The sequence below is a fragment of the Ptychodera flava genome, chromosome 8 (genome assembly GCF_041260155.1).
Source record: "Ptychodera flava strain L36383 chromosome 8, AS_Pfla_20210202, whole genome shotgun sequence".
NCBI classification, from domain to species: domain Eukaryota; kingdom Metazoa; phylum Hemichordata; class Enteropneusta; family Ptychoderidae; genus Ptychodera; species Ptychodera flava.
This window is the reverse complement of record NC_091935.1, coordinates 10,188,258-10,204,638: the sequence shown is the minus strand read 5'-3', so window position 1 is coordinate 10,204,638 and position 16,381 is coordinate 10,188,258. Positions and strand designations below refer to the sequence as shown.

Sequence of the window (16,381 nt, the reverse complement as noted above, 5' to 3'; positions counted from 1 at the left end):
CAGGATGTCCAATTTTTCAAATAGATATACTAGTAAGTCTCGAATGTCTGACAGGATAATGATTAAAGTTCTGTTCTCGACGCTTATGTCCAAAATTGCCATCGTCAAATCGAATTAAAAACAGCAGAAATGGTGAATCTGTTTGGCAAAAAGCTGACCTAATATAAGCAACGACAATCATTATATTCTGGCTTATTATTTTTACCGCTTGCAATGAATGCCTAAAGGAACCTGCATACCCGACACGTCAGAAAATTCAGGCAATATACATACATACAGACATGTCTATGATGGAGACTACGTGACAACTAGTTTGCCATTTTCGCTATTCGTTTGACATCACCCGCCAATTTTATCGTTGATCTTTCTTTCGTTGTAATACTTTCCACATAAGATGCTGTACGCTTGTCTCTGTTTCTTCAACTTGTCCAACTTATTCAACACTCCAACACAGTTTTGAGTACTAAATCAGTTTTAAGCATGAACGTCGATCGTATTGTTTTCAGGGTTCGACTCTTATGGCCTTCATGGCAAAAAGGACAAACTCCAAAACCCTTTTTGGGCTCGCTTGAGTCCTTTGGTGTTTTCCGACCGCTGTTGTCCGAGCGAATACCCGTTCCTCTTGCTCGTGCGATGTTGTTTCGTCACTTAGACATGGTAAGACAGCAAAATGTTTGTCGCTTCCGCTAAGCGTATTTATAGTAATTCACACAATGCGTATAATATATTTTACTTCTGATCTGTGATTACTTATAAATATGCCTTGTCTCGAACAGCTCCTCAAGCAGTGTACCCTGAAACATCTGTCCAGCTAAACCAAGTCAATATGCAAATATACTTACTGTATGCTCAACTATAACTTTAGCACGCCCGGGTAAACAATGACAGCAGACACTGGACCTTGGGTAAACAATAGCAGCCGGCACTGCTGCTCCATGGAACAGTGTCCCATAATGACCCAAAACAGCTAATTACAATACAGTCAAACTAAGCAAACGAAACAAAATGTGAACCTCAAATATCGTCAATGAAGAATCCTATAATTATAATGACGTTGGCCTGTTGGAACTTGTTAATTTTAGCATGGCTTTGATAGAAGGTTTTCTCCAGTTCTCCATGGACTTAGAAGTCGAGAAGATTTTGAAATGTTGTTACTGTTGTTTCATCAGTTTGGAAAAATGGTGGGGAATACAATTCTTGACAGTCTGGCAACAGCAAGGGACGACAGAGTCTACACTTTTCAAGTTGAGCCAACATTGAATATTTCACTTTACTATCAGTAAGTGGATACGTATAGTCATCTTCCTTAAGAGGTATGACTTACATAATGGTGGACTGAATTGTCCCTGAGGCTGTCGTTCGCCCAGTTTAGGCGATATATTCATTGCTTCGATAAAGTTTGTGTACGATGTGTGATAGTGAGTGTACCAGCGTGAGTACTTCTGAACTCTACAATGCGTGGATGTGTCGAAGTCAGAAAAAATGTAACAACTTAGTTCGGTTATTGAACCACTCTTTTCGAGAATGGGGATATGGCTGAGCGGTTCTGCTGGTTGCCTCTCCTCTAGGTGACTTGATACCGTAGGTTGTGGGTTCGGGCCCGATTGAAAACCACCGTATTATATACCAACTTTTGAATGTGAAATATGGATGGCTGAATGGAACGGATGGATGAATGGATGACTAAATGGATGGATGGGTTGGTGGATGGAGTTGGTTTGGTTCTGGGCATGCTTGCATGCATGCATACATACACGCACGTGCGCGTGCTGGCAATCATAGATTGATAAATGGATGCATGTATATGTATGCACGTATATATGCATTCGTGTATGATTGTATGTGTGTGTATGTTTTGTGTGTGTCTACAACCATTCATGTTTCTGTTAATGGTGTTAATTGTGCACGGATACATGTATGAAGAAAGTGCAGGTTATATTTGCATCTTGTTGTCAATTTTAAATTAACAATGGATTTATAGTTCTATTTTTGTCCTGAGTAATATTTATTGCTTTTTGAGATTTGATCTTTTGGTCAGAAACTAACGAATATTTTAATGTATGAAATTCCGAATTTTAGTAAGAATCCATAAATGATGCCTTAACCTGGAACATGAAACGTAGTCTAACTACTTACATGATGTTAATAATGATCGAGAAAATTTGTATTCTGTCATTTTCATGACCCACCATGAAGAGATCAAAGTGATAACAAGATAAAGGGCTTCTTTCCCGATCTACTTAAAGAAGGTTAGTTGGTTGGTTGCTGGGTATTCATGCCCTAGGCGTTCATCGCATTAGTCTGTAAAAGGTACCATTCCTAGCTGAATTGTGATTCGTTTCAAAGTGTGCCTACTTTCATGTCGACTGATCTGCATAATATGATACGCTCGTGACCCCTGGATACTGATTTGCAAGTCACTATCTCTTATGGGCTTGAGAAAATCTATGATCGCTATACAGATGCAATTATTGTCTACTTTCATTAATGCACAGATATACAACCACATCATAAAGTTACCAATAATTAGATGATATATATGAATGTTCAACTAGATGGCTCTGCAACCATGGAAAAAAGTATGCTTTTGAACTCATGCCATCCAGCTGAAGTTTACAACCCCAACGTCAAGACTTTCACATTTGACTGTCCAAACAGTTCATCCTTGGAGCAAATTGACTAGTGTAACGACAGAAGAGATAAAGTGAAGTCAGTGATTTCCTTTAAATAAATTTATTTAAACTAATCTCTACGTCTAGGGGAGTTACAAAAGAGAACAAAAAGTACAGTACTATAGCTTATCTGGGACGGTACAAACTCCTGAATTGCAGTCCCCATAGTTGAGTCCAGACAGCTACTGACGCTGATGAGAGAGGAAGTTAGTCTTTCTCTAGCAGCGCAGTTGATGTATGTCTGAGCGAGTAGGGTTCACAGAATAAAATCAAGCGTGAAGGTCTTAAAATGAATCACAATTACAGTTGATGCCATTATTCTTCGGTGGGGCAAGTTGGTAATTACCTACCAATTTAGCTAGGGATATTGCAATATACCAAGGGAACTTCCTAAGCCAAACTCTGTTTTCCTATCTGGAGTGGCAAGATGAGATCTAAACAAACACAGCGGGAAATGAGATTTTACAGCCAGCAATGGTGATCTGATAACTGGGATGAACCATTTTCATGTAGGGGACTTGATTGGGGAATGAAAACTACAAGGAATTAAACACGATCTTAAGAGATCATATCATGCCTTGTCTTCTTTTTGATAAATATTGCACATAACTAGGTTTGAAAAAGCTGTATGAAGTAACATCATTACAGAACATGGTATTTTGTACAAAAGTTTGAGATCACCCCATGTACATTGATCTTTCAAAAGCCGGTCTTTACAGAGCGGTTCACAGGAGACTAATTCAAAAGCACTCAGCGACTCATAAAAAGTCTACTTTACAGTCTGTCTTGAAAGCTCCATCGAAATTCGAGACAAGATGACAAAATCGTACAAAGCTACATGAAGTTGAAACTATGGTAAATATCGCTCAGAGAATTAATGCACCAGACGGCACTTCAGCATGTCATCGCCCATCTCATTCTCAGTACCATTGCCCAAAACATCCTGGAAGGCCAAAATCAAAAAGTTTGACATGACCTGCACAACTAGTTGCTTAATTTTTTGTGGGTGAAGAAACCTTTGATAGCAGCCAGTAAAATATTGACAAAATACCTTTTTTAGAATACTTGTACTGTAAAAATCCCGCCGGCAATCAGAACAGTGTTCAACATACTACACATTGGACTGAGCCACACATACAAAATCACTACCAAAGTTCCGTCTGACCAGCTAAATTACCGAAAGATAAGCGGACAGTGGAGTACATTATGGTTCATCCCAGTATCAGATCACCATTGGTGGCTGTAAAATTTGTTACCCGCTGTGTTTGTTTAGATTTCATCTCGCCGCTCCAGATAGGAAAACAGAGTTTGGCTTAGGAAGTTCCCTTGGTATATTGCAATATCCCTAGCTAAATTGGTAGGTAATTACCAACTTGCCCCACCGAAGAATAATGGCATCAACTGTAGTCTGGTGATAACTTATACCGCCCGTATTTATACAGAAAAGAAGTTATCCAGGGAACACCAGAAAATTCTAGACTCCATTAATATGCAAATTACGAATACTATTCTAAAATATCTTGGCTTGCAGTAAACATGACCTTCTAAGAATGATTTAGACTATACTAGACCAATTAACCGTTCATAGGGAAGAATGACCTACATACCACTTGCCATTGAAGAGAACCTGTTCCACATTATTAGCTCAGACTTGAATTAGAGAAGTTATTTTGTTATATATGATTCCTTTAAAGTGGATATTTACATCTGACTTAGGCTAATCTAAAGAATCAGTTTTCGTCTACAAAAACCAGTATACCAAATACAGGCATCTAATTCTCTTGCCTATGTCCATTCATGGAATGTCTAGCCGTATAGTTGAACACGCTGAGGTGCCATGCTATTACTTGTAACAGTGATGTGTGTTGGTTGTCTTTGTAACACCTGACCTTCTTAATTACAGCAAACGTTAACAGAATTATCTAGCACATCAAACTTTTAAAACATACGATATCATTTTTCCAGTCTGTAAGGAAGCTAGCAAGAGATGCGTAACAGTTGAAGGTACATTCAACGAGTGCCAACGCGTCAGCGTAGGAGATAGTCTAAATGCCGCAGGATCAGGTAATTAAGGTCCCAAACCAAGCAAGCTTGGGCTCCAACTGTTTTACTGTTTTTCAGCTCTCCTCCTCCTCCTTCTTTTCTTCTTCCCTTCTCATTCGCGGTTAGGCGGCATTTTTTTGCAAGATGTAAGGTGTTCTTGTTCTAATTCTTTGCAATTTTCTGTCGCTCTTTTCTTGTTTCGGAAGTTTGTTTTGCTTTCTCCTATTCAATGGGGATTTTTTATGCACCTAGCATCTTGCCTTCAGTGTCATAGCCATTTTGCAGTTTTTGCCGCTTTTTTATAGTGCCCAATTTTGCTTAGTTTTATTTTTCAGTAATTGATCATCATTTGCTATTACGCATTTGTCTGATTTCATTTATGCTTTTCGTCTCAAAATTTGAATTGATTTTATATGTACTTTTCTTTACAGGAGTTTAATTTTAGCAATAAACCTTCTTCTTCTTCTTCTTCTTCTTCTTCTTCTTCTTCTTCTTCCTCTTCTATAACACTTGGCTCTCGACTTGAAATTTAAAAGCTACTAAACGTAGAATTCTCAAACTTGCAGGGCTTATAGTGTCATATAAGTGCTAGGTGCGCCAAATCCTTGAAATTTCGATTTGTCATTTAAAACTGAATCGGCTTAGTGGTGAAGGGGACCGTCAATTGCAAAAAAACCTAAGTTGCATATACAGTCTGAAGAACGTAGTTTGGCAAGACATCCTACGTCACAAGTCAAACATACTGTCTGAATAATAAGAAACATTTCTTCTGAATAATAAGAAAGGTTAAAAGTAATAACTGGAGAAGGTATGCGGATTGCGGACAAGCTTTTGCTGAAACAAAAACATACGACTGGCACCTCGAAATTGCAAACCATCTGTACCTGACAGTTTAACTTAAAATTGAAGACTTTCCTATCTATCTTTACTGCATTTGATCTTCATTATCGACTTCATGTTTACTTGATTTTCCGAGGTTTACTTGTCGGATATTTCGATGGGTGTCCGATGGCTGTGACTGTTGGGATAACCCATTCCGTGGCGTTTACGGATAAATGGCTGCACTACACAGGGCCTGCTCGGTTCTTCGTACCAGTTGGCAATCCAGATAACTTTGACCCACATGACATTACCGGCAAGCGCATAGGTGTGTTTGAAGTGTTAGAGTTATTACCCTTATTGACCTAATCGCATTGTTTTCTGACTCGCGTTGTATACGATCAAATGATCCCATACTCATTGTAATTAGAGACCTGTTCAGAAAAACAAAATCAACAGTCAAACCCATCCATGATCCTTAAAAGAGCTGTATGTCTCAACATAATATTCACAAGATCAAGCAATATTAAAACAGACAATTGACTATGATAAACACTTCACAAGCAACGGATACAAAACAGTGAAAAATGGCAGACACATAGACATTTAAAATCACAAACGGATGTTAAGTCTGGCGCCTGCACAAATGTAAAGCTATAACAAGTATCATGTAGTTATCCATTGATATCACCTGAGATCATTTGTCAAAGATTTGCAATATATGAATTCGCCACCATCCATAGACGCGTATGACTGTAGATACAGATTGTTCGCTGGAGAATTCTTGATCTAAATGAAGATTTGAAATTGACTGCTAAATTTTTTTTGTAATAACCTCTTCAGTAATAATGAGCTCTTGAAACGAACGCATAGCTACACTCTGATGGTAATAGACCTCCCTAATCAAGCTATCTTACACATAAAAATACCCATAGAGCCACGAATGGTTTTCCCATTAAAGTGTACGTAGATGACATCAATTTGTGAAGCATGTCAACAAATATGGACATTTCACATAATTCATTATGGACATGTTCAGGCTAAGTTATCGTATAGCTTCTGCTACGCTTCAATGACTAAAAATCGCTAATAATTTCCATGTAAAGCATTGTGTACATCAATCATGTACAACCACGGCATAAACTGCTTTAACTAGGACATTTAAGATAGCAAAGAGCAACAGATTTCCAGTTTAAGCCTTAATGATGATGTCCCGTAAATGTCGTCAGGTGTAACAGAATTTCTGTCTTATGTCCGCTTTAAATCCCTTGTCTACGTTTGTGACGTTTTATAAAGCTAAATATTTGCTGACATTTTATCGTCCTAGGATTCATAAAAGGCTGGGATAGCAATCTTCACTGTTTGAAACACAACGATGTCACCGGATCGAAGTCTTTTCTCCCAGACCAAGTGGTACCCATAACCAGTCCGAGCGACCTTCCTTATAGTCTTGAAAGGAAAGAGGTAAAACAGAAATACAACAAGGAATGGTTTGCATTTGTTAGAAGACACTCTACCTAAGTGAGAAGGAGATCGGGGTTGAATGCGCCTCGGAGAGAGTTTTTTCGGACACTTGAATGTTGATAAAAAAGGATTCTGTTACACTGCTTGTGTGGAGCAATTTTATGCCAGTAACACGATTGGAACTAATTTGGGATAATTTGATGTTCGTATTTTTCAAATTTCTTAAAAGTCTTAGGTGCCATATACCTTATTGTTGCAATATTACAAAATAGTCATAAAACAGGTATGTAACTGTAAAAGAAAAGCAGATGAGCTTACATTCGCAGGTTAAAACGACCTTACTTCGCCATCCAATTGTCCCAAATTAGTTCAAATCGTGTTCATTGGAACAAATCAATATTTCGCCATCTTGTTTTATGAAAATTTGCTATTAATTTTGCCCTCTTTGAGTGAACACTGGGAATTGCGGATTTTGAATATCTAATATCGGTAAATTTAGAGTAATATGCATCTCTTTCCATCAATTTGACCGCTAGTCTTACCTTTTATCCTTGATTATGAAGGAAAATAGTTTAAAGTTGACGTGTGAAATGCATGAGAAAAGGTTCACACTTTCCTGTTTGGAGTCATGTATCACCTTCACCTGCGACTGATTTTAGAACATTCTCATTCTCTGATTCATTTCCGGCTTATGGCATATTCGGATTAAAAGTTTAAGCTATCGAGAAAGATTACCCTGCGCTTGTGGTCTCAGTTTTTGTGAAAATTAATCCAATTTTAATCGCATGGAGAACAGATTACATGTTTACTTAAGACTTGAGTGAAATTCATTTTATTTTGAATGAAATATTTTAACTTTTTTTTATTTTAAAAGAGCAAATGTCATAAACCTAGTGATATTTTCGAGGTGTTAAATGGTGTCTTAGAACAAAAATGAATGTAGACAATCAAAGAATCACCGTACCTATTATTGAATTTAACTCTGTCGGCCGAAGACTGACATGTCTGGCTGTTTCTACTGTGACATGATTTTAAGACAGAGGTATAAAATTTTCTTACGATCTTTGACTATCCTGTGATTTTATACCGCTGGTGCCTTAAAGGCAAAATTATGTCACATTTCTTATATCGAACAATAAAAACAACACACCGCAATAGTTTATTTGACTTTCTTCATCTCCTGTAGATTGATGCCGCCTTCGTATTTCTGTGGACGAAACACGGGGTTGATGACAACCAGGCAGAAATGATAGGGGGTATGCCAGCCGGTTTGGAACCCATCGGGGAAGTCCTCTACTGCCTAGATGGATTAGGTTTAGGTACGCGAAAGGACAGTCCTGTTATCGGATGGTTTAATGCAGCACTGCGCAGGCTAAAAACGAGTGGTAAATATGCAGCACTGTGTAGAAACGCACAGAAAAGACACGGTAAGTACATTAACGTCAAAAAGGGAAAGAAAGACGAAAAACCTTATTAATTCAAGCTATTTATTTTGACTAGGATGTTAAGTTCACCAACAATGATAACAAATAATGTAAACCAATTTGAAAGCAGTCACAAAAGTCACAGGTGAATAACAAATGAGCGACTGAGAGTGCTTGTGCTGCCTGGGTTGCTGAATCGTGTAAAAACGCGAATTCCTTTGCATAAGCACAGTAGAGATTTAAGTATGGTTATGTAGTAGCCGAAACTTTATCCTTTGCACACGATACCGCAAATCACTGACGTCGTACACCGATTGTACCTCGTCACACTGCTTTGTGCATGAACCACTTTGACGGTAGGTCCCTATTATAACCTTATATGTACTTAATTCTGCAAAGTTAAATTTCAGCAATTTTAGTGTCGATTAATAATTATAATGATAATAATTTTGATGGTCCTACGACATTTTTTTCGAAATGATTTATCGGTAATTTTCTCTATACTTAGTGGTTTTTAATTTTATGTACATATACTGATCGTGTGACTTAAACCGAGGACTTAAACCATTGCAATTGAATTTATCTCGCACAAATCGTGATGGAAGTCCTCGAATTATTTTTGCACATGCATCCAATTACTCCAACTTTAAGGCTTCTGTTTCTTCAGTTATAATAAGCTTGATACAGGAATCTCGACATGATAAGACCACTTCGACTTCTATTTTTTTCAGGACCATGGGGTCAAATTGATTGCATTTTCTAAGAGGTGCTGACCACTGACAAAGCACATTGGACGCGTTAATCGACGGCAATAATTCATTCGTTCTCATTTTTATGAAATTGCTATTCAGTGAATTTGAATAAAGACTCAAAAGAAGTCCCTCTGTTCATTTCAAATTTCTTAAGACTATTATAATTGATGAATTAAACTATAAAGCAAAAATGAAAAGCGTTTTTAGATAAATCGTGGATGTAGTATAAAGACAAAATATATCCAGTGGAAAAGTACTAAATGAAACAATTGTTCTTGATCATTATCCAATGATCATTGATCATTATTAATGGTAACTTTGTAAATGTCCCCACCAAAAAAGTGATTAAACAATTTAAAAATCACATTGGTCTGATATTATTTTACGGCTCCATAGTGTAGATCCCACTTTTCAATCACACACTTAATGTTACAACTTCAGATTTATCTGAGGAAAGAAGCCAAGCGCTATCTATGTTGCGAACTTTAGTACTTAAATCCTTCCCTTTATATTGGTAGCAATATTTCGGACTCATATTGATGTAGAATGCGGGGCAGATAGTTGGACTCTCAAATTTCTACAATGCTTTTCTGATCTACCATTTGTGAGGGCTCATTTTAAAGCTCTTGGGAAAAGAAAAACTTTACTCGCTTAGTTTTTCGAAAATCAATTTTCCTCCACATAGTTAACACAAGAATGGCGGATATTTTGAATTTATGAAGGTTTGAGCCAACGTTTAAGTCTTTCATTTTCGAGGCGCATATTACCTTAATTGATGTCCCTACTGGTGCCGAATACAGCACAACACTCACGCAAAGATTCCGCTTGTGCGACGCGCATGCAACTCCCATGTCACAGGGTATGGGGAGAGATTATAGCCAAAACACTTGTGTCAACATTATTTAATTTTAAAATGGTAATCATGGCTCATGTATTACGCAGTATGGATCAATGCATAGCCTATATCGCTCTTCTAATTATAGTTATTATGACCTCTGCCTGCTGAAACACTTAAGTTACCTGAATGCTTAGTTTTAAGGACAATGAATGTATCATATATGAATGTATTGATAACCTTTGCTCGTGACCGGTCGTCCGTTTTATGCCATACTTGTATGATTTAATATTAAATGTCACAGTGGTTCATATCAGGTTCATGGGCAGGATATAGATTATAGATATGAGCAAGATTTATGGAACATAAATTTTGTATTTTACGACCCCTCACGTTATATGTTTGTAATTGATTTATAATGATTCGAAGCACTAAATTTGATAGAGTGTGTTTGCTCTGTTTATGTCTATCGTGCAAAGTTGACTTTTATGGCGCTGTTCCTCATTTGAATACAATCAGTGCTGTGGAAGGTGATGCTGTTTACATAGAGGGCGCCATCCTATTTGATTGTGCCACAATGAAGTGTCTACTGATTCTGATTGATTGCTTAGGGCTACTCGATACTTACGGTATGGCATAGGATCTTTCGACAGAGCTCTCCAATTGCTTTATACTGCGCGGTGATCGCACCATTGGGATAGAATCTTAACTGTTTTGTATGAGAGCTGTTTATTGGGTAATCAAACAAATTACTTCTCTTCGGGAGAGGTAACATGTAGGAAGATGTTTGCAAATCCTTTACTGCGTACATTAAGAAATTAAATTTTGAAAAAACAACAACACATAGCTATTTTTAACGAAATGGCATTTTCATCGATTCATGTACCTCTTGTTTAATGGTATTTATCATTTTATATGCCAATTTTGTTTCAAGTTATATGCAATAAAGTTATTCTGACGGACGTTTTCGAATTTATACTGGTAAGGTAAATTTTGATTCACGGCAGTGTAAAATACAATGACTTGTAACCTTGACGAGTTCTGAATGCATGGCGTTGTCAAGTAAATACAGGTCCTGTCTCCCGTCCAATCGTCCTGTTTGTGCGTGTAGGGTTTGAAGCCCACAGTGGACGCCTGTTCGACTTGACAGAGATACTGACGTCACCGCCAACGAGCTCGTTTAAGATGGAGCTGTATGTTATCAACACAGTTTTTTCAAAGGAATATTTCTCATCTAAGATGACAAGGAAACCCCCTTATACTATATATTTTCAAAAAACAGAGAATCTAAAAGTTTACTGTGGTAGCAATGGTTTACTTGATGAAGGGGTGTATATGTGGGGTATAAAACCTCAATTTTGGTATTTAATGGTAAAAATAAATTTAAGTCAAAAGCTTAATTCTATTTTCTAAAACGTAATATTCCACTTGAAACAAATGTATATGCAGAAAAATATGGCTACTTTATTTTGCATTATCTAACCTCATTCTAAAATAGCTTTGGTTTAAAGATTGACACTCAAAAAAGTGATTAAAAACATGATTAGCAGAATTAAAACGCCTCTTATTCAAAGTGTAATGACTTTATTGCCAAACAAAAAAGTCGTTTTGTTATATAGTATTTAAAAATATAATGTGAAAATTTCAGGAAATTTGACCCAGCCAGAGTGGAGTTAAATTCTTTGGAAATCTTGAAATTGGGAGAAAAGAGAACCCAGGAAATCTGGTGATGTGCATACATTTGCATAAATTAACACTTCTTTATCACACAACTTACTGCTGCATGACAAGCTAAAAGTGAACCCAACCAATATTTTAATCTGGGTTAACAAATTAATTAAAATAAAATGAATATCTGCAAAAAAAGCGATTTTGAGCAAAATAGGCTGTGTTTGTTGCAGCGCCACCTTAAGTCATTCGATTTGCTTTCTCTTTCTGGTCCGTCCGACACTGTACCGTCATTTTGAAAAGGAATGCTAGCCAGATCGTCATACTTAGGGCCTACTACTTTTGTTATCCGCAGCCCTGTTGCGTTATCTTTTGCCAAATCTACCTGATATTTTATGAATGACTTGTAATTAACACGATTGGAACTAATTTGGGATAATTCTTGATGGTGAAGTAATGCCAATTTAATCTACAAATATAATCTCATCTGCTTTTCTTTTTACATTGCTCACTTGTTTTTATGAGTAACTTTCAATATTGTAACATTCAGCTATACCGCACCTAACACTTTTGAGAAATTTGAAAAATATGAAGATCCAATTATCCCAAATTAGTTCCAATCGTGTTAATTTGACATCTGGACTTACGATCTTCTTTAAGATGGCTTGTTGATTGGCCTGTTCGACTATTTGTCAAGAATTTTGCATTCAACATACCAATGCCCCATCTCACAAACATGAATAAATTAAAAAGGTACCCCTTTAACAAGCTTGATATGATAAGCTCTTGGTACATGATTTTCCAAATGGCATTTTGTGTATACTTCCGTGGTTTTGCTCAGATTCTGCCTTCATTCAAATTTGCTAAAAATACATCCGGTGACACGTTGCACTTTTAGAAAATATGAGGTTCAATGTAAAATTCCAAAAGTCTTTTAAAACTCCGACTCTACAAGAATCACCACCGTAAAGTGAAAGTGGGTTTCCGAATTCCCTTTTCTGCACGTTGCTTGCACAGACATCTCTAGTCAGTCCGTATGCAATACTAGCCCTACAGCCGTTCAATAAATCCTTGTTATTGTTCGGTGGGTCTCTTTTGCTGCTTGCAGCATGGCTGTGATATCTGTTTACCCTTTTCACCTAGGGCTACGGAGTCGAGATGATTTGGCAATGGTACGCACGTATGGTCTTGAAGCAAATGGGATGAGAAACAATTCTTGCCTGTCTGAAAACGATCGATGAAAGGGTTTACACTTTTCAAATGAGGCATCATCCAACGTTTCGCTGTACTACACGTTAGTATCGCAAATATTCAATTTGAACATGGATGCTGAATCAGATTTATCGCATTTGGTTCAGTGTTAGGGAGGCCTCTTCCAAAAAATATTCAAATACAAATAAACTGTGAATAAATAATACGCATGTGTGTACATACACACGCAGAGACAAACACAGATAGACACGCATCATCCATCCATCCATCTCCATCCATGCTTACTGACAGACAGACAGACAGACAGACATACAGGCGAATACATGAACGCCGTGGTTAATTATTTTACACACTTGTAGGAGGATTTTAAATTGTATCCGTTTTTAAGCATTAGCCATTGCAACTCGCGCGAAGAAGGGGAGGATGAGGTAAGACAGCTTTTTATGTTGTTTTGAGATATTCCATGAAAGACTGTCACCATAATTCAATCTCAGAGTAACAAGTGTATGGACTATGTGTCATTTTGTGTCTTCTGTTTAGTACGAATATATGGCTGATATGCCGACTTTGATAAACCTGTAAAACCTGTAGCACACCCCTGGAATCTTACAAGCTCGAAGGGGTTCAGTGTGTGGTCGATCATATGAGACGCTGATGAGAGATCCAAAAGCACAAGCATGGCTAATTTTTGTTGATAGAGTTCACGAATTCTTCATATTAGATCGATCCTGATTTTGAAATTTTACACTGAACAATAAATCGCTGGTCCGATTCAAATTTGTGTACATGTAGTTTACCAAGTAGTCGATATCCTCGGTTGGTATTCAAATCTGAGCTACACATCAAAGAGCATAGGCTTTTAGGGGCGAAAAATCTCTCCGTTTTTTAAAAAATAAACATCTATTTTTATCATTGTACAAAGAGAAGATAAAAAGAAAGAATGCTTCTTCCCAGACATACTTGAGGTTAGTATCGTTTAAAGTATTGCAATTGGTTTTAGTCCAATTGTAGCTGAAGTACATGCGTTGAAGACTAATTGACTTCAACTGGAAGCTTTTGCGCCACCTGCCCCTTTACATGGATTGAAATGTTCAATATGGCCCTTCCATCGCAAACTCACTACCTTTCGCTGCTTTGGCCATACAATAATGCCATTGGGTGACATAGTGGTTTTACATTGATTGGCACTCCATTATTCAAGTTTGCAAGGAAGCTTGGAAGAAATGTGTGACAACACACAATACTAATTACGACCATTATTGTGCTTCTAGCGGTAGATACGACTTTGAAGGCGCCGGTAGGTAATTTTACCATGTGTTATGCATTAATATGATTATTGCCATGTTTCAGAAATGATAATCAGGATAAGAGTTTGTAGCACCAAGGTGCCACTACTTCTGATCGTGTCAATCAATGTCTTCAATATTGGAAGTGGTTTACTTAATATTTCAGTGCATTCCAATTGTGAAAATTCACATTCACAATTTCAATGTGCTTTATGCTGAGTCAACCAAAAGATTACCCAGATACAGGAATGTTTTCTTGTGACATATTCGAGTGACAATATTTTTGTGTCAATCAAAATTATCATTTTGATTCCGTTTCTTGTCACTGTAACCTGATAAAATTTGAATCTTCTCGACTGGTTTCCTGGAGACAATCATTAAACTATTTCTGGGTCTTCGGCAATAATAGTGAGGGCGATCTAACTCGATCGGAGTTACAGCTACCTAAGTGAGAGCAGCAGTAGGTTTATTGAAAACAACACGATTGGTATAATCGGATAGTGAATTCATGTTCGTTTGCTTGCCGTTACGAGTAATTTGTAATATTGCAACTTTCAACTATAGAGCACCTAACACTTTTGAGAAATTGGAACAATGTAATGATCCAATTCTCCCAAATTAGTTCCAATCGGTTAAACTTATGGCGGTAATTTTAAATCCAGCCTTGATGTTTTGTTCATGCATCAAGTCACTCTACAGGAGAAAAAGCCCGAATTTACCTAAAAGAAGAACATTTAAAGTTTGAGAACATTAGAATTCAAACAAGATGTGGTAACCGAACCTTCAAGTCGGTAAGGGAAAAATCAATGACCCTTTGCACCAATTCCTTGGCATGGGTCTGTTTACATATTTTCATATATTGCTGCAGTTACTGAAACTTTCACACTTTTTCAAAACAGGGGAGTCTTCTCCTGATGCTGAAACTTTTAAAATTGCAATGTCGAAATGGTGTAAAATGGTAATATCTGTTCTCCACAACCCCAGCCGCATCTTTAAAGCAGCGTAGCCGTACAATTTGACATTTTTATATTCATAAACACTAGACGTATAATTATCATTTAAAACTCTAACAGTATCCCCATATTGCAGTGAGATACATCAAAGGCAAGCATCTAAGGAATGCAACGAAGCCAGATGCAGTGTTTGTATAGTTACTGCACTATTATATATGCGTGTTTGATGATCTGGCAACTGTAATACATTAGATGGAGGTCAGAAAGGATTCCTTCCTTATGATGATGCTGTGAAAGCCTTGTAACACGTGAAAATGTTTGGGTAACCCCTCCGTAAATAATAACGTCTTCAGAGCAAGATATCTTAATGAGATTGAAATTTGTATTCTTATTCTTATTTACGACGATGTGACTGCAAACGATGTTTTAACATTTATAAGCTTATCATTGGACCTGGTTGTGTGTGCATTAAAGCTGCAGCATTTTGATTGCAATGTCAGCATTTTACATCAACTGAAATCGTCTGTTGTTATTTTTCTCGTAGAAGTTTGGGGTAGAAGTGAGTGTGTGTTTTAAATAATACTAGGTCATCTCCCCCTGCTGTTAATTATAAGGGGACTTCGGCCGAAAAATCAAAAGATATTGCTGAACTTTTTAACTAATATTTTCAATCAAATTTTTACTAAAGATAATGTGACAGATATACCAGAATGTAATCAGTACTCCTGCAATGTTCAATGACATCAGCTGATCAAGTACTAGCTGCACTGAAAGAGATCGATCCGACGAAAGCGTGTGGTCCTGATGGCATTTCAGGAATTATCTTAAAGAACTGTGCTGAAGAGCTGTCTGTTCCTCTTACAATTATATTTAATAGGTCTTTGCAACAGGGTGTTTTCCAGCTATATTCAAGCGTGCAAACGTTGTCCCTATTTTTAAAGCTGGGGACCGAACTGAGGTTGGAAATTACAGACCAATCTCACTTTTGCCCTTATTTAGTAAGATTTTTGAGAAACTAGTTTACAATAATCTTTTTAATCGTGTTAAATCTGTCATATGTGAAAGCCAACATGGGTTTGTCAGCGGCCGTTCGACCACGACAAATCTGATATCTTATATTAATTTTATCAGCTCAGTGATGGACAAAGGAGGGCAGGTTGGCTCTATTTACCTGGATTTTTCAAAAGCTTTTGACTAGGTCGACCTTACTTTATTAATTCATAAACTTCAGTCATATGGTATAGGTGGTAATC

At 37.2% G+C, this 16,381-nt stretch overlaps 1 protein-coding gene and 1 long non-coding RNA gene across 3 annotated transcripts; both read left to right on the top strand.

Annotated features, from left to right (window-relative positions):
* The first annotated feature begins 558 nt into the window (after positions 1-558).
* On the top strand, positions 559-4,732 carry LOC139138445 (uncharacterized). Of its 2 annotated transcripts, none has more exons than XR_011553610.1 (4): positions 559-657; positions 1,170-1,279; positions 2,197-2,249; positions 4,638-4,732. It is a non-coding gene; the product is annotated as an uncharacterized lncRNA (long non-coding RNA). The 2 variants fall into 2 exon arrangements; XR_011553609.1 differs by having other exon boundaries at positions 1,083-1,279.
* Positions 4,733-5,695: 963 nt separating this feature from the next.
* On the top strand, positions 5,696-9,538 carry LOC139138444 (L-arginine-binding protein-like). The gene is made up of 4 exons (XM_070706829.1): positions 5,696-5,862; positions 6,862-6,998; positions 8,185-8,425; positions 9,154-9,538. Exons 1-4 carry the CDS (start codon positions 5,724-5,726, stop codon positions 9,183-9,185), a joined length of 549 nt encoding a protein of 182 aa, XP_070562930.1. The 5' UTR covers positions 5,696-5,723; the 3' UTR covers positions 9,186-9,538.
* The last annotated feature ends 6,843 nt before the right edge of the window (positions 9,539-16,381 follow it).